At 44.8% G+C, this 18443-nt stretch overlaps 1 protein-coding gene across 3 annotated transcripts in view; it reads left to right on the top strand.

Annotated features, from left to right (window-relative positions):
• Nucleotides 1–18443, top strand: part of gab2 (GRB2-associated binding protein 2) — a 33657-nt gene that overhangs the window by 3113 nt on the left and 12101 nt on the right. For 2 of the 3 annotated variants that reach the window (XM_035622059.2, XM_035622058.2), the window contains exon 2: nt 12620–12920. In XM_035622059.2, the coding sequence (XP_035477952.1) occupies nt 12620–12920 (301 nt within the window). Of the gene's footprint in view, nt 1–12361; nt 12517–12619; nt 12921–18443 lie in introns of those variants that run through there. The other variant, XM_035622060.2, reaches the window with a different exon arrangement.

The raw sequence follows: 18443 nt of genomic DNA, 5'->3' as shown, positions 1-18443 counted from the left end.
CCCTCGTGAAAAGGTGCACGAGAGGTGAGGAGAGGAGAGGAGAGGTGAGGTGAGGCGGTGGGAGGGAGTCATTGCGTTTTCAAGGCAGAGCAGAGCAGAGCAGAGCAGCAGTGGCCTGTGTCGCAGGGTCTGCTGTTGTTTTGCAGAGGGGCTTTGGGAAGTCCTTGCCCTCAGAGGTCAACCCGAGAACGCCTCCCAGTTCCTGCTTTGACAGACACCCAGCGCTCACAGACATTTTCCTTGTTCCACTTTATCTGTGCGCCCTCATATGGGCCTTTCCCCAGAAGCTACGAAACGGGGGTGTTTGTGTGACTGCCGTATCAACGCCACATTCATTTTAGCTCCTTATAATTAGACATGTGCACTTAAAGGGGTCCTTGTGATTTACATAAGGCTGCAACCCGTGAGGATTTTTTATTGTTGATTAATTTAAGGTCTTTTGCTAGGATTTAAGGATTTTTTTTTGTGTAAATCTGTGAGACAATGGTATGAAATGCCTATAATCATTTCTCTGAGCCCAAGGTGACCGCAAACCGCTTGTTTTATGCAGCACTCTAAAACCGAAAGCCGTATATTCTTTGGTAGTATTTCTTGGCTCTAATCAAAAATTGTTGATAAATGTACGTGGATCAACTTTGCGTAAAATGCGTAAAAGTCACAGTTGTTGGTTGCAGCATTATTCTTTCATCCAAGCCCAACGTTCAGTGTGAAAATCCCACGGTGGGCCTGTTTGAACCTCTGTCATAATATCCTGTCCTTTGCCATGAACTCTGGTTTAGCCTGTGTGTGTTTTCTGTGCAGAACTTAATTACTGCACCAATAGCAGATGCCAGACTTCCTTTGGATGTTACCTACAGGAAGTGTGGTGACACAGGTCCCATGACAGGGAAAGAAATTGAATTGGTCCGCGAGTATAACTGTATTTCCATCCATCAGGACTCCATCAGGCAGCTGCGCTTAAAATAGAGCTCTTCAGAAGGAAATTAGACCCCATTGATTTCTTTCGATTTTTTTCGTTCTTTCTTTTATTTATTCCTCAACAGGTACAGCATTGTTTTCGCGTTGTCTGTCCAGACATCTGTACATCCATCCATTCATCCCATTCATGCTATATGTCTGGACAACTTGAGAGAATTCCTTCAAATATTCAAATGTTCTCTGGGATTGAGGACGATTCAATTTCGGTGGGCAAACGTCACGGCCACCTTGACCTTGTGTCTGTCCCATTCTTATCAACACAGTATATCAGGAATACCTACCGGCAATTTAATTACAACTGGCACAAACAAGCTGTTGGACTCAAGGAATGAACCGATTGGAATTTGGTCGAAGCTCAACGAAGTGTGACTTTACAGAACAAGATTTTGGACTAAATGTATTCAGTCATTTTGACACATTTTTATACAAATTGTGACCCTTTTTGGTCCCAAATGTCAAAGGTTAACTCCACTATGACTCCTGTGGCTATTCTTCACCACCATAACTCAGGGACACAAGAGATTGTGATTGTATTTCCTATTTGAAGATGCTGAAGTGGTGACACTTATCTTGGCCGCCCACCTTGAAACTGTGTTGACTGCAAAAAATCTTCTGTGTTGTCGCGAGGAAAATGTGTGTGTGTGTCGCGTCCACGTTTTAGTACTTTGTTTTTCATGGAAACATCCACATTTGAAGCATTGTTTGCTGTCACGCCCACAGCCCTGTATTCTGTCAGAATCACCTCGATTGGCCAAGTGTGTGATCACATTCAAGGAATTTGTTTTGTTTTCTCTCAATGTGAAACCTCCATTTTGCCAAAAAGTCCACTTAATACACTCAATACCTCTTTATTGGAATCCTTCAAAGTCTTTGACGCATTTGTTATATTGTGAGAGTCACAAAGTACACTACCAGGGGATTGTTTTACAGTATTTAATGGTGCTTAAAACAAAAACAAAAATGAAAAATAAAGTCAGACTCCAACAATATAGATCATAAATGGCTGACTACAACAACTTCTGGGATCAATCCATTTTGATGTTATACCCCTGTGCGGATCCAGACTTACAGATCCAGTAATAAATTATTACAGTTCACAACACTTGTGGGAACATAAACAAACAGTCAGTTTGACATCTACAAGCTGTAGTTTGATGAGTCTGTCTGTAACAGCACAATAAAGTGGTAGTAGTATTTTTTTAGTAGTGTGTTGTTGCACTGTAGTATAACGTTTCCTGTGTTTTAACATAGACCGAAATCTATATTTTCTGCAATGCTGCTCAGGAATCATGCTACAAGTCAGGTGATTGTCTTTAGATGGGCTTTGCCATTGTGATGTATATATGCCTTTTGGATTCCTGCTTGGCAGCATAGAAAGACGTGAATCTGTGAATGATGCACAAAGTTATTGAGGGAGTATTAAAAGCAAAACAACAGTTTTGATGTATGTTCAAAATCCTAAATGCCAGTTCTGACATCTGAAGTTTCAGTGGGATTTACTTACTTTGGTCTTATGTGCGGCAATTGAAAAGGTTCAGTGGCAACCATCACATTTTCTTTCATGGCGCCGTATTTACCCAGGGATGGTTGACTGAGCTCACTTGCTCCTTTTGACCGACACCCTTCGTTACCTTCAAAACTGCTCCTCACACCTGAGCTCGTCCGTCAGCTCCGATGCACCGTGGCAGCAGATGGCGAGAGATGGGAGCCTGTAACTCTTTCACCCCAACCCTGGCACATTTCAAAAAATTGGGGTGAGAAATGTGATCCTTTTTGCCACAGGCCTGAATTCTTTACTGGTGTTATTATTCAATATATACTAGTCCTTAATAGACTTACAAGATCATGATGGCCATTGAAGTAGTTTTATGTTTCACACAGACTTGCAGTAGAAATAAGATGAAGATAAACATACTTAAAAGGAGAATGTGTTATTCCCTCAGTACAGGATATTTGTATGTAATGATATTTATTCATGTCGCGGCAGGCAGTAGCTTAGGTGGTGGGCATATACCTCCTGGCAACATGTTTTTTTTTTGTTGTTTTTTTTTAAATAGGACTTGGACAAAAAAATTGAAATGCCACTCTTCTTGTCCCATACGTCGGGAAGTGTTCATTCACGAAAACGGCATCACAGAGTGAAAACAAAGAGCTTTTCGAGGTTCAGAGATTGAAATCCTTCTTTCAGAGATCCAGACCCAATCTGTCATTTTTAGCAGCGTCAGCAGTGGAATTGTGGGACATGGCTGAAAGCAGAGCCGTCAATGTTGTGTCACTTGAGGGGTCGAGTAGAGATGTCATGAGACAGGGAGCTGAGGCAGAACCTCAGTCACGTGGGAGATATCAGGGAATTTTTTTAGGGTAAATGATCTAAAAAAAAACAAACTCCATGGCTCATCTCCATGAGCGCCTACACACACCACTATTTTGCAGCACAGAGGAGTTGTGTGCTCCCCTGGTCATTGCGCAACAACATGTAGTAGGTACATGAATACATTTTGAATTATATTGTAATTCAAATTGCAGCATTAAAACAGAATAGTGTCAAGATAAATATGAGTTGTAATTTATATATTTATTTGTAATTGCTTCAAAAGTGTTGTAATACACAATCCATTAGTGGGGAAAACTTGATTTAAATAACGGCGGACTACTTGACTACTATGACCGCTCGAAAACTGAAAGAAAACTCAAAAAATGAGAATATGCAAGACTGGCTCTTACATACTTGTGGACTCAGGTGCATCATAAATATAGGTACATTAGTATTACTATAATTACATATAAATCCAGTTCAACTTGAAATGTGCCCAGTTTGGCATGGTATGATGAATTGTCTCTCCATTTTTCTGTGAACCACTGCCTTTTGTGATAATTTGCAGCGTCCCCCCTGGTTGAGGTCGGTTGTGGTACAGGGTGGTCACAGTCAAACTGAAAACAGCTACAGGCACGCACAGGTTACCCTGCAGAGATGGGAAAAGCATGCGAGCAGATGTTTACTACATGTGTACGATATTATATATATATATATATATATATATTATTATAGTATGCATGAGGCAGAGGAAAGGGCCGACGAGTAGAGCGATGACACCTCCGCCAAGGTCAAACAATCATCTGATTCAGAAGAACAAGGAAGTTGTCTGTTGATCTACAAAACATTGTACAAACAATTAATTTGAAGTTTTATGTAAAGATCTGCCCCTTGAAGCGGATCTGCACCAAAATTGAATTGCCCCATCCCTCAACCGAGTTTGATCCAAATCGCGGCTGTAATTTCTGCATAATCCTTCGAACAGTCAAACATATGCCACAAACAGACCTCGGTACAAACACGAGCTCGTGAGCGGAGGTCATTAGAGTATGTTTTGGATTGGTAAACGTAACCTTTACCTCTTATCAACATTGCTGAGTTTAGACATTTGTCTCCTTCTAAAGATCCAGACAGGGACGATGAGTCACTGCACTTCAGTTGTAGGAACCGGAATTTCCATCAGCTGAAGCTCGGATGGGAGCAAACTTTGAGTAATGCAGCAAATGTACAAATACAGACTTCACTCTAACCCAGTTAGACGACAATGTGGTCTAGGAGCAGCAGAGACAGTGATGCTCGTTGATCAATGCTAGTGTAATATTTTCAGGTGACACAATGCAACCATCGGGAGGCGCTGGACATGAAGTAATCTGGATGTTATAATCCGATTCTATATACGTAATGCATTCCTACTATAAACATTTGAACAAATCAGTATGATTTGTTTCAGTCATGATCGAATGATTAGCTCAGCAAAATGTCTCCTGTAATTCGCTTTGTTGGACACCTTGTTTTGCCAATCACTACATGTATCGTGGCGTTCTTTTACAGGGACTTTAGATACTGTTATACTTGGGGCAATGACTCCAATGTCACTCGCAATGGAAATGCAACCATACAGTCAGTTTTAGCATCAAAATCACCATGATAACATTTGTGTAAATAAACCCGCATGACTGCATTGGGGTACATTTTTGCTCCTGTGTTTTTTGCCATGTGCGGTTACCGAAGGAATGACGTTTCTGGATGGCACAGCATGGCCCATAAAAGAGATCCTTTATTGAGCTGATAATGTATCAAGACTGGAACAGTTGTGGAGACAGAGGCTTAGCTAATGTGCATATTTATAGATCTGGGCATACTAAATGAGGCAAAGTCAGAGGTAAAGACTGCTTCTTGGGAACTGGGACTTTATATGTTGATGTGCTCAAACTGTGTGATAGATGTTCAGTGTGTTTGCCGATTTCATATACATGCAAGATTCCGGATGCAACACCAGTGGCCCGACTGCAACGGTGCACACTGGGGGGGGGGGCGAGCCGATATTCAACACTTTCATGATTATCGCTATCTGCCATTTTTTAAAGCCGATAAGATAATTTCCTTTTAAAATGCTCTAATTTGGCTCTGATGCAGCCGCAGTCACTGCTCTCTAAACTTGAGCAATGTCCCGTCCATGTTTTTTTGTTCAGCTTCATAATTATGCTGCTGATAGCTCCCTGCACTTTGTTTGTCCAGGTCAAGTTGAAAGGTTCTGTGAATTAAAGATATGCTTTAAGGCATTTCAACAAAGTTTTGTGTTAAGGGTTTGAATTATTCAAAATTTTGGCGCCTTCTGACACCTTTTAACTGCAGACAAATATCGGTTTCAAATATCGGTTATCGGTCTCTTAGATCAGTAATAATCGGTATCGGTATCGGCCCGGAAAAAGCCATATCGGTGGACCCCCTAGTGCACACGGCTGTGTGAGGAGAGATACCACACACTCGCTGTGAAGGTGCAACAAATGAATGTGCCTAGGTCAGCTACTCCGCTTGAATGTATATGTTTTTTACTTTGTGGTTCCCCCCTTGTTTTTGATTGTCCATTTTATCTGTGCATCTGAAACCACCTTGGAAGGGATCACAACCGAGAGAGCGGGAGGAGCTCACGGCACGCCCTCCGCACCCAGATGTGTATGAGCAGCAGCAGATGGCGGAGGCAGGGGGAAGTGACACAAAGAGTTCTGATTGAATATAATGCTCCCCATTAGTCAGACTGTCGGTCGGGGCGGGCTCGCGCTAAATAAGCCCGTGCCTTTCTGCTGATAAGGAGACACGGCGAGAGATTACTAATTTTCCCCAATGATGGAAGTGTTCAACTGCAAATTGAGGCTGATTATATCCACTGGGAGCTTTTGAAGAGTTGTTTTCCGTTTGTTTTTTAAAGGATATCGTGCAGATTTTGCAGATCGTAGCCCGAGTGAAAGGGAGTGAATGAGGTCTGCAGGTTCCAGATGCAGCATCCCTCTCTCATCATCGTCGGACATGTAGAATGTGGAATCACATTTGCTGCAATATCATGAAAACCAAATCACATCAGGCTCTGCTCGACGTGCACTAAATGGGTTTCAAAGCTGACATGTTTGCTCGAAAGGAAAGTGTCCCACCTTTTTTTTATTATTTTTACCAACTCACAAGAAATGATGGTCCTGTTTGCTATGTGCATGCGTTAGGTCTTGCAGCTGCCGGCCTTTCAAGGTCAGTCTTTTGAAACCCGACCCGTTTGATTTGAGTTGCAGTGGTGCTCTAATGCATCCGTTGGACCCTAACGCCTGCAGTTTGGTTCCATCAGCGACTCTGTTTAACATCTCTTCATGTTTACTTCTCGGGGTCCGCGGATGGGACTGAGCCACGACTAACCGCGGAGCATCTGGATCTCCTCACCACTTAGGGACAGATAAACGGCCGGACTTGCTTAAAAAAAATGCAAAATGGCCACACGCCGTTGGCACATGCAGTTGCTCGCCTGGTTTGTTTGCGACCTGAAGTTATAGGAAATGCTCCAGAAATGCACATTGTAAACTTTTTGTGGGACAGCTGTCTGCTTATCATCCCAATCAGGGCCGGGATGTGGAGTGCTGTGTAAACTGTGAGACGTCCAAAGGAACGTGTCCGTGCTCTCTCATGTCCATCTGTGGTTTGTATCAGCCAACTGTAACATTAACTGTTTCCCACAGAATTGCATTTCTATTTTCTGCAGTATATAAGGTGATCCACTGCTAATGTTTTGATTGTCAAGGGCTAAATAATGACTGGACTATATTTAGTGACCTATGCAGCTCCATATCTCCATGTTTTGTCCGACGAACAACACCCCTCACTCGCCGTTTCAGTTTGGCCAGTGGGCCCAGTCCCGGCACGCCGCACGCTCGCCCCGGACGACAGTGAAAGGAATTTGAATGTCTGAATTTGAAAGGTGCGTCTGTGCTGTGTAAATGTCCAGGCGCTATTCATCAAATGTAACCGGACTGCATTCCCCCACTTGCCGAAACTCACATCTGTTTCTGCCACGAGGACTGACGCGTGACCCGCTATTGATTTGGACGAGATAATCAGGGCTCTGTCATCGTCGTCCGTCCGGCTTTGTCCCTCCCCATGCAGCAACATTAACCAGGATGAGTGCTTCGGCAGGTCCCGCCTTTATAATTTATGCATTGCAAAGTGGATTCACTGCTGCTCTGTTTTTTGTTGAGAGTGGTCTTCTCGAAAGATGAAATTCAAGCGTTATTCAGATACCAGAATGGAAAAGAAAAAGGAAATTGCTGATGTGCTAAATATTCCTCTTTTGTTCTTCACTGACTTAGAGAAGCCTGGAAACAGCGACCACACAGAATATATGTGGGAGGGATGATTTATTTTAGTCCTTATTCAGTCCTTAGTTTTGTCTTTTATTCAAAGACATATGAGCAGTTTTTTGTTCTTGTAGAATCACTCATAATACTGTTTATTATATAACCATTCAAGTAAGATTACAAAGTTTTTAATATATTAAAATTCAAGATGAATTTTGATAGCTGATGTGCCGTCGCTCGGCCGAACGAGGTGTCCAGCTCGAATGTAGCCGAGCCTTTAAAGTCATGTGAGGTAAAAAAAATCGCTGTGCCGCAGCACATGACCTTTACAAAAGCTGGTAATAGATGAGAGCGCTGTTTGTGCAGCTGCGTGGTGTGTGTGCGTGCGTGCGTGTGTGTGTGTGTGTGCGCGCGCGTGTGTGTGTGTGCGCGTGTGCGTGTGCGTGTGTACTGCAGCAGCAGGTAGAGCAGAGTAAGCCAACAAAGACAACAACCTGCTGTCCACTCCTGGTTTAATAGAAGGACAGGTAAACAAGGCTATTCTAACCTTTTAATGTGGATAACAGGCGTGTTTAGTGTGTTTGCTCATGCACATTTAAAAACATGTTGACTGATGCTTATCTGCAAGCCTGTTGACACAGCCTACTGCCACACACACACACACACACACACACACACACATACACACACACACACACACACACACACTACGTACTGCTCTATTGCTGTAAATGGCACACCTTGGATTATTGGTGAGGCCACAAGCATCTCTGAGTTCATTAGAGCAGCAGAGTGATAAGTTGTGTTCAGCGATGTTTTTTTACAGTGTTGTATTAGATATGCGCAAATACAACAAATGATCGCAGTGACAATGAGCTGCCTCGGCAGACTATCAACACATCCCAGACGATTTGTATCCCTTTTTTGGTATTATTCCTGTAAACCGAGAGCTTTTGTATGAATTTGTTTGTTTTCCCACAGTTATCATTGTTTTGCCGACCGCCAGAAATAGAGCGGAGCATGTCTACTTATCAACATGCGGAGAAACAAAAGGAATTGGCCAGACAAACTAGTTTTGATCCTATTTTTAGACGCCAAAAAAGAAAATACAAGAACTCGCTCAGAAGATTTTGTTTGGTGCAGTTTTGTTATGTTTTCATTCCCGGTCATCTAAAATAGACGCAGCCGTGCGTTATCCTTTGCACTGCGCCGGCCTCTCGGTGTCTGTAGCGTGGCCGCCATCGGCACAGGACGAACAGGAGAATGTTGGGACAAGGGATGGTGAAGCTTTTATGACCGAGTAAGACTGAAGGGACTAGAATGCTGGACGTTCGCATAAGCGGATGTCCGCCCTTCTTCTTCGTACTTGAAGACCTTTATCTTTGTTTTGTGCTCAATGCTGTCGTGTAAGTTTTCTTTTCTGCTTAGATTTGACCTTAATGTGACTTTTATCTCACTTGTGAAAAAGAATGCACATTAAATGCAGAACTTAAAGGGGCAGTTAGCCATTCTAAAAGCAATACAAGTTTCTAAGAATCTGAGAATATTACCTCACCGTCCGTTAGCTGTCGGTTCTGTGTGTGCAGCGAGGGAAAACAAATCTGTGTTTTGTCCACTCAGCCCTTACTCTGTAAATGGAAAACAATAACAAACAAAAAAATGGTGCGGACCGCACCACACAACACTGCGGGTGCAGTTTGTACACATCGCTCGTCGACACCTTAAGAGACGTGCTAGCGGGTGGCAGCTCCGCGGTTTTGGCCTATGGTCAGGGCGTCGGCAACCCACACCCGAGATCGCGGGTACGCGGCCCGGTCAGAGTAGTAAAAATAACAACAACAACGAAGACAGAGACGAGCTTTCTTTCCAAAATCGCTCACTGCCCCTTTAATGAATAGATGTCAGTACACCAGAGTGACACTGACATGTCCCATGTAGTTTACAGTATATTTCTAAGGACAATAACAGAACTCGTTGATATTGTTTTAGTCTAGGGTGTGAATAGCAAAGTCTCCCGGTGATCAAGTGGACTGTCCAGTCCAGTTGATAACAAGGGCAGTGTGTCTAGGCTCGATGATGTAGTTTAAATGAGAGCCATGAGGGGGAGGGGGGAAGTTGGAGAGCTGGGAGAGTTCAGCCTAGTTTTTCAGCTTCCCAGTGCTCAGACAATGATCGATGGGCTTAGACATGCTCTGTAGGACAGGCGGTGGGTGGGTTGGCTCATTTCGCTGTGTCCTCCTCCCCCATGATTTACCTCACCGGGGAAGTTTGTTCAAATCTGAAAGAAAAAAAGTTCATGAGAGAGAGAGAGAGAGAAAAAAAACCCTGCCCCGGCGGTTGTGAAATTGAAAATGCTCTGTAGATGTTTTCCTTCATCTTATGTTATTCGGAAATGTGTGACGGAGGGAAAGCAAATAAATGAAATGAATTCATTTTGGTTCTCGAAATTAGGCAGCAACTGCTACTTCCTGTGGAAATAGCCCTTCTATTTTTAGTCCGATCAGGCCCTCTAGATGAGTTGTCTTCCCTCCTTGGTTGAGAGCTGTTGCCGTCTTGGGTTAGTATATGCTGGCTGCAGCTGAAGGATGCCGGGAATAACCCAGCTGGGTCACACTGACCTCGCGAAAACTGGGCAGCACTCCAGGTCTCAATTAACTGATGCTCTCTCCTTCCAGAAAAGGCAATGATATTTAAATGGGGTTTGCAAGAGTTAAAGTGAGTGTCCCTACAGTCACTAGTGTGATGGCACGAAACCAAAGAGCCATGTGGACGTGGAGTAGTGTGACTACTGTACTGTGCTGTACTCTTATTCTTAAGGACCTTTCACACTCCAGTGGAATCCTTTAGGCGGAAAGTTGAGGAGTAAGACTTCTTCTTGGAATCTATCTTTCCACACCCTTCACCAGTATAACTCTGCCCTAGTGAACACTCATAACAATCTCCTCCATACTAAGGATCGACCTGGTACGTAGTTTTCACACAACTGCAGAGATCCTCAGATAGTGCTGATTAACAAGAAGAAGAAAAAAAAACTATTATTTTGCCCGCCCTTTTTTTTCTAGGATGTTTACAGCAGAGGGACTCGACTCCATTAAGGCCATGGGGCCTCTGGCTTTTATCGGTGCATCAGTCTGACAGAAAAATGAAATGAAAATACCCCCAAAGTACAGCTATCTTCAGCTACACGTGGAAGATAAGATCAAAAACTGTACTTTCTGGAAAAAAGAAAAGAAAATGTGTCACTGCTTCTTCTTAGCTGTGTTGACTTTTCAGGGGGAAGGCAAACAAAACTGCCAACATGTGAAAATAACACAAACAACAGAAACAAAGAATATAATCTCAAAATAAGTATGTCACAGTCACATAATCACCACTGTATAACATCTTTATTGATATTTTCTTGCATAGAATTTGGCAGGTAACATGCTTAAAGCTACAATGTACAGTCAATTATAATGCAAGGTGCTGAAACTGTACATTTTTGTAGTTTTTGTGAATTGAAGATTGTAGATTTAAACCCGATTCCCCATTCTTAGCATTGTGAAAACCTGCATGGCTGAAACTAAGAATAGTGCCCTCCTGTAGCACCGCTAAACACTTTGATCGATTTTATTGACACAGAAACAGCACATCAACGACCCAAGGAGCTGAATGCATATCAAAATGTCTGCCAAGTCGGAAAACCTTGGAAGAGGCCTTTTTTCAAAACAGACATCCCAGACAGAAGTTATTGCGTTGGTAGCCTGTATGCACAATTACCATAATACCATAATCGCCAACTCAGCCATCATTACTTTAAGAGCTTATGAGAAGAAGAAAAAAATCACATATTTCCAGAGGAACACCTCTCTTGAACAGAATGGCCATCTCCGTGCATCAGTGTGGTGCAAGTGTGTGTGTGTGTGTGTGTGTGTGTGTGTGTGTGTGTGTGTGTGTGTGTGTGTGTGTGTGTGTGTGTGTGTGTGTGTGTGTGTGTGTGTGTGTGTGTGTGTGTGTGTGTGTGTGTGTGTGTGTGTGTGTGTGTGTGTGTGTGTGTGTGTGTTTTCGGGGGGTGGGGTGCAGTTAGCCTTGCGGCAGTGTCTGTGTTGATGGAGGGAGAGAGGGGGGGCCTGCAGGATCCTGTGTGTCAGCAGCCTGCATGTGAGAGACATTGCCTGGCGGAAGTGCATCACTGGCAGATGTCCAAAAGCCCCCCCCCCCACTCCCCCTTTACTCCCCCTTTCCCTTCCTGGTCTATCTTCCTCTTTTGTCCCCGAGCACAGAGAACACAGAGTCCCTTTAAGTCGGCCACTGGGAAAAAACGTATGGAGGTGTTGTGATCAAGGCCACTGTTCTTTCCTTTGTGCTTCCCCGGTTGACAAATCCAACAATGGTGTTATTGGTGTGAGATCAACATGTTGCATTTGAATGTTTTCCCCGTTCTTAAACCGCGACCGCGCGCATTATGGGATCGTGCACTTCCGCTGCACTTTCATTTCGGTTGAGACCATTTACGCCCTCGGCTGCAGTGACGCAGTCATATGCAGACGTAGCACGGTTTGGCTGGACCAGAGCAGCATCTTTCGCCAGTGCTCTCAGGAAGCGGAGTGGAGGGAGGCCTTCATTCTGGTAATAAAGTTGCTTCTCTCTCCTGCTCGTGGAGGGATATCAGCACAGGAAATACGTTGGCAGGGAGCAAACACCTGCTGCCTCCTTCCCTCCCGCAGCCTCCCGACGAGCACACACACAAACCACACACACGGCCGCAATGCGTGCTAAAGCAAAGCAAGCTGCTCGAGTGAGCCGACTTACTGTACTGTTTCCCTGAAGTCTGTTCGATCAACAGTTTGCACCACAACCGAAGGCCAGCTGTTGACTGCGTTGCCGCTGCAACGTTCCGCATTGCACACAGTGAGAGACGTCAAACCGAGTCTTCAGAATTGTTTATCGTTTAAAAATGTTCGGCGTGCTATTGCCATGTTCTGACCTTTCGTCTTAATCTTTCATTTCCCAGGCATGGAAGAAGCGCTGGTTCATACTTCGCAGCGGCCGCATGAGCGGCGACCCTGATGTCCTCGAGTACTACAAGAATGACCACTCCAAGAAACCCATCCGGGTCATCGACCTGCACTGCTGCGAGCAGGTGGACGCGGGCCTGACCTTCAAGAGGAAGGAGTTCCAGGACAGCTTCGTGTTTGACATCAAGACCTCGGACCGCACCTTTTATCTCGTTGCCGAGACCGAGGAGGAGATGAACAAGTGGGTCCGCTCCATCTGCCAGCTGTGTGGGTTCAACCAGTCGGATGACAGCCACGGTAGGGAACCCTGACCTGTCCTCCACGCGCCATCGCCCTGCCACTGTTTCCGTTTATCTCTTCTCTATCTCTGCCTTTACACTTGCCCACACTAGTAGTTGTGTCATTTGTTAATCGTCTCTTTCTTTCTTCCTTCCTTTCTGGTCAGCTTATAGATCTGCCTTTGGCCTGCGGTGATTCTCTTAAGTTTTTACATTTAAAGGAATTAGCCTAGAGAATCACAGAAGTGATAATAAGTGATGGAAACTGTGTACTGTGTCCAGCACACTGTGTACAGTATATTATGTGTGTATACAAAACAAAATGCCTGCTTTGCTTTCTCAAGTTATTTTGACTAGGGTGCATCTTAGTTCTCACAACAACAAAAAAAATTCAGCAGCAGAGGCCTGGCCACATGATTCCATTGGTGATCTTGTTTTTTTTTTCTCTCTTTTTTTATTTGAGAGAGTGGAATAGGAACATTAATGCCAAATAAATAGACACAGTGTCTGACAGTGTAATTGATTTTTTTCTTAATTTGTTTTTATAGAAGGTTTATTCAGGGTGATGGAAATTCATATTCTGGATTTGGTTCCATTTTAAATCCAGGGGGGTGTTTTGTCTATGAGATGGGCTTGTTCCCACTGGAGCTACCAATGATAAAAAAAGAAGCATCAGATAAGACAAGGGCACACTAGCCATAGTATTTTTATGCAGTGGTGTTCATATGTAAAATTCCTTCGGGAGTAGAGCTGTCCTTTCACCCTCAAGCCATAGATTGTCCTTAGTTAACTGCACCCTGCTAGGATCTCGTGACAGTAAAAACAAAACGACTAGAATGACCAATGTTTATGTAATCACATACGAAGAGATTGACAGCAGACATTCAGTATAGTGCATGTTTCATCAGGGAGTGAAAAAGCTCCTTCGCCCTTTCTCATTTCTGCTCATCCGGATTGCAACGCATGCTATTGTTTTTTTCACCATCTGGCAGCTGGCGGACGTTAATCTTTGTGCACATGGGCGATCATCTGTGACATGCAATATGTCCAGGTGTGGAATAAAAAAAAAATAATAATTTAAAAAAAAAACAGCTGCGGAGAGCACAATGTATAGTAATAATGTTCACATCATTAAGGGGATCCCCCAGGTCCAAGTTGGATAGTTAGGCAGGCATCTCAAAGTGTGTCAACTGCAGCCAGCAGGGTGTGGCCCGGGAGAGTGTTTTGGGGGAGTGAGAGGGTTTATGTCATGACAGCTGCATTAGTGATGGTGGTCCCCCTAGTGTAAACACCACACCGGGCCCAATCGGTCATGTTACCCCTGTTTTCACTGAAATGCTAAGTTGCCGTTTCTGAGAAACCCTCGTCAGACACTGGGGGCGCGCTCTCTGCGTGCGTCCAAATGCAATTTTCATACTCTACACTCTACTTTCAGAAGTCAGCAATCCCTCCCTGTGCTCGCTTATTCTCTGAAAAACCGCTGGCCGCGTGCGCCTTCCGCACACAATCGGAATTCTCACCCTACTTGTGCCAGCGGGCCGTAATTTCCAGGGTTTCTCTGAAAATTACAGCCTCCTGACACAAATTATGTGAATTTGACTAGTGTTTGATGATCGCCGCCGACCGAAACTAACGCACTCTCCGGGCGATTAGGTGCCTCAGACAGCCATGAAAATGTTTTGGAGGAACATTGTTGATGGTACTCCTTTAAAAAAAAAACAAAAGGCCTTCCCCTGATCTTATAGCGATCGTAACCGTTGAAACCGTGAACTGTGCCTTTAAGACATACTGGGTTGTTGAGTCACGAGGGGGAGCAGCGTCACTGGACGGCGCAGGCCCCCGCTGTGGGCGGCGGCCTGCTGCCAAGCTCCTGTTTTCTCTCTTTGCCTCTCAACTCAAATGTAACGTTAAGAGTTCACGCGTGGCCACGAGTTCGCCCATGTGTGATAAAATAGTAGCTTCGTGGGGTTGATGTGTTCAATAAGTTAATAAACGACGAGCACTGTGGAAACCCCAGACGCGTGTCGCTCAAGAGCTCCCCTCACCCAGAGACACGGACCCAGACCGTTACACACTCTTCAGGGGTCTCTAGTAGCTGGAGTCGTTTTAACGTCTCCACGTGTGCATGTTGAAATTGAGGACTGGATATCCCAGGGCGATGGAATTGTTCTTTTTTTCACTCCGAGGGCGTTGCTGCTCATTCCGCCGCCGATCCCCCGTTACGTCGTGACCGCTGTCATAGAGGCCACAGAGTTCACTGAGAGAAGCGGCCGCGGATGCTGAGCTGGTCAGCAAGGCCGTTCGGAGCGCGTTCGTTCCCTCGGGCCCTTTTCCTACTCCCTCCATCTTCAACAGGAACACGTGCGCACACCTCAAGATCAGTCAACACACTTTGCACGATGGGCTTTTCCAAGGAATACGTTGTTGACTCATACTGTGTGCAGATCCGTCCTTCGCTTCCTCGGAATAACTCGCGGGCGTGACATTGGAAAATAAATGCAAACCTCCTTTTAAAACACTGCCCTACTAGATAGTGTTTTATATGTTTGTTTGTTTGTTTTTATCTTTTTCTTTTTTCTATCTAGACCCTCAATTTGAATAAGGATCAGTCTTGTGTGTTTCCAGATATGAACTCTGGAAAATATGTCTGGAAAATTGGGCGAAGACATTTTCATGGGGTGCTGGCAGGAAAAGTCCCGGGAAATGTGCGGGGCAACATCGGTGGCCCTCTGCCCCCTCACATACAGCCCCTCCTAAAGATACCAGGAAAATGTCTGTGCTTGGGCGCATGTCTGTACGCAGCTTCGTATGGATACTATCATTTATACCACATCTAAGATGCAGGAAGTTCGGACCTGACATTAGTCGACTGCTGATGAATGATGAACCAAAAAAAGTAATAATCTACGTGGGAGCGTGCCGTGCGTGAGGAATTCATGAGAGCGGTGTACATTTTTAAGAAAAACAAAGAAAGCTTCCTGGTTACCGCAGTCACATGGCAACCGATTCCTTTTCCACCCACAACACAGTCTTTGCCGTGTGGTAACTCTCAGCACATTTGAAACGTGCTTTAGCCCAATGCTCCCGGCACAAACTGCCTGTCAATGATAATAAAGGTGCACTGGTGCTAAAGTTGATGTCACTGAGCGCGTGTCAGCGAGAGAAGTAGAGCATGCCAGATGAGTGCGGGCCCGACACAACCCGATGGCTTCCTGTCTGCATTAGTATTCCTCCCGCAACGTCCCCTATCTTCGCCTCTTGCGAACGTGTACCGTAACACTCGTGGAAGCTGAGGGCCACCGCTAAACCCCCGCAACACATTAACGGGTTGTTTAACACGCAGCGCTTTTATCAGCTATATGTCTTATCTGTGGGTTCGGTAATTACACCTTGAATAAGTGACTCTGACGTATGGCTGTTACTTGGAATTAACAGAGGACGAGTGTTCCCACACACACACACACACACACACACACACACACACCTCTCTTAGCAGTAAAGATACGTTGTGGGTATTTCCTCCAGGCTGACAGCTGCAGATTTGAGCCCGGCGTGTCACCCAACAGCCTGGGAGTTACCTCTCTGAAGGAAAACAGACCTGGTTTGGATTACACGAACTGACAAACAGAGGAAGCACAAATACCGAGTTATGCGGCGAGGATGTTTGAACCAGACAGAAGGTGTGAGCATACGCCAGACCCATCAGCCTGCGTGTCGGAGATTTACGTGCATGGCGCTCTGCAGCCCCGGTGTTTCACACTGTACACAATGTACACAATGTCGTATTCGTTGACCTAATGTGGCTGCGGCTTGAAGTCTGAAGTGATTTCACTCGGCTAAGCGGCACAGTACGGTGAATTAAGGAGTGGTGAAATGTATGTGTCGCGGGGAATTGTGTTGAGATATCAGCATCTTGGTCTGAATTTCACCTTTTTGTGAGCCGGAGTTGGCAAAGTTGGGAAAGGGCGTCACGTGACACTTCGGTGGTACACGACTCTCTCTCTCTCTCTCTCTCTCTCTGTCTCTCTGTCTCTCTCTCTCAGTCTATCTTCCACTATGTCTCAACTAGTGTCTGTGTTAAACATTTGCAACCAGGCGCAGGCGATCGCGTCCCCTCTCTTTTGACGTCTCGCGATCGGCGCACATGCGCGTCTGCCTTCTCCCCGCCCAAATTGCCCTTTGTCTGCATCGATTTTTGTTGAAATAATGAGGCTGCGTGGCAGCGAGGGGGGGGGGGGGGTCAGGTTTCTGCTGCCACAGAGCTGTCTGAGGATGGTCCGCTGTTTGCTGCCACTGCTCCGCATCCCGTTAAAACCCACTGGCAGCGTCTGAAGGACGGCTGGAAACCAGAGACATGAGAGTGCGCTGTGCACCACCCGTCGTCGGAAATCATCCAAGAAAGCGGAGTGAGGCTTCTGTCCGTTTTTTGTAAAAAAAAACAAACAAACAAAACAAACACTTGAACTCATCAAATGATGAATAGATCCATGCAAGTGCAGCTGTGGTTGTCGCTCGCTGGATAATTGAACATGCACATTGGTTGAATTGGGCACAGCACCTCTGATTGTCCGACACATGTATTGCACCGAGTTATAGTGTGTCTCTAGCTCTCACAATCTGTTGTTATCAGATACTGATGGCCGGGTGTGTGGCGTGTGTCTGCACCCAGGGAGACCCACCCCCGAGCGCAATCTAATGAATGGAACATCATCTCGTCAATCAGGGGCTTTGTTCGGCCCACTCCTGGCTGTTTGAGCGCAGACACGCGGATGAGCTCGACTGAGGGGCGAGGTTTTTACTCGTCAGCACTCCTACGGTGTCAGTCGTTTTGAAAAGCGATTTAGCGTTATTGGAATATAACACTTCAGAGGGCGTTCACTTTGAGAAAGCCTGATTGATAACTTGTTGACTGCAACCGCAGCTCTCAGAAGGGCTTAGAAATGTCTTCTTGGCGAAAGAAATCAGCTTCATGGTAATCGTGGATTTTCCATCTCACTGGCGTTGCCAGTTTCCAGAATAAAAAATAAATAAATGTTTCTGTTGAAGAAAAAAAAAAGTCATCTCAAAGCATTCCTGTTTGCTCATGCTGACAAAAGGAAAAGGAACACATTTGTACTTGGCGCCAGCACCGGCAATGATTAAAGAGGAACTTGCTTGAAAGACAGTAAAGCTGTTGTCTGCGTTTGTTTTTCTCTACGGCAGTGGCTGTGCCTTAGAAGTGTCAGTTAAAATATGACCGGTACTGGCAACACATAAACCTTCCCTGACTAGACAAGGATATCATTAAATGTAACATTTTAGAAAAAATTTAAAAATCAATAACATGCAAGCAGTTGCATAATGTTATGAAATCAGGCATAGTTATTTATTTATTTATTCATCTATTTATTTTGTCCAAATTCCCCAAACGTGGATCACTGTTTCTCCGCATTTGTCTTTTCCCTCAATGCTTGTTCACCCTAGAATATCTGGAGTCATAATCTTTGTGGATATAGGGTTAGCAAATTCTGGTTGTACGTGAAGTCATTTTCCGATTGAAGTT

The sequence above is a fragment of the Scophthalmus maximus genome, chromosome 11 (assembly GCF_022379125.1).
Source record: "Scophthalmus maximus strain ysfricsl-2021 chromosome 11, ASM2237912v1, whole genome shotgun sequence".
NCBI classification, from domain to species: domain Eukaryota; kingdom Metazoa; phylum Chordata; class Actinopteri; order Pleuronectiformes; family Scophthalmidae; genus Scophthalmus; species Scophthalmus maximus.
The sequence above is the reverse complement of the archived record's forward strand: the minus strand, read 5'-3'. Positions and strand labels throughout refer to the sequence as shown.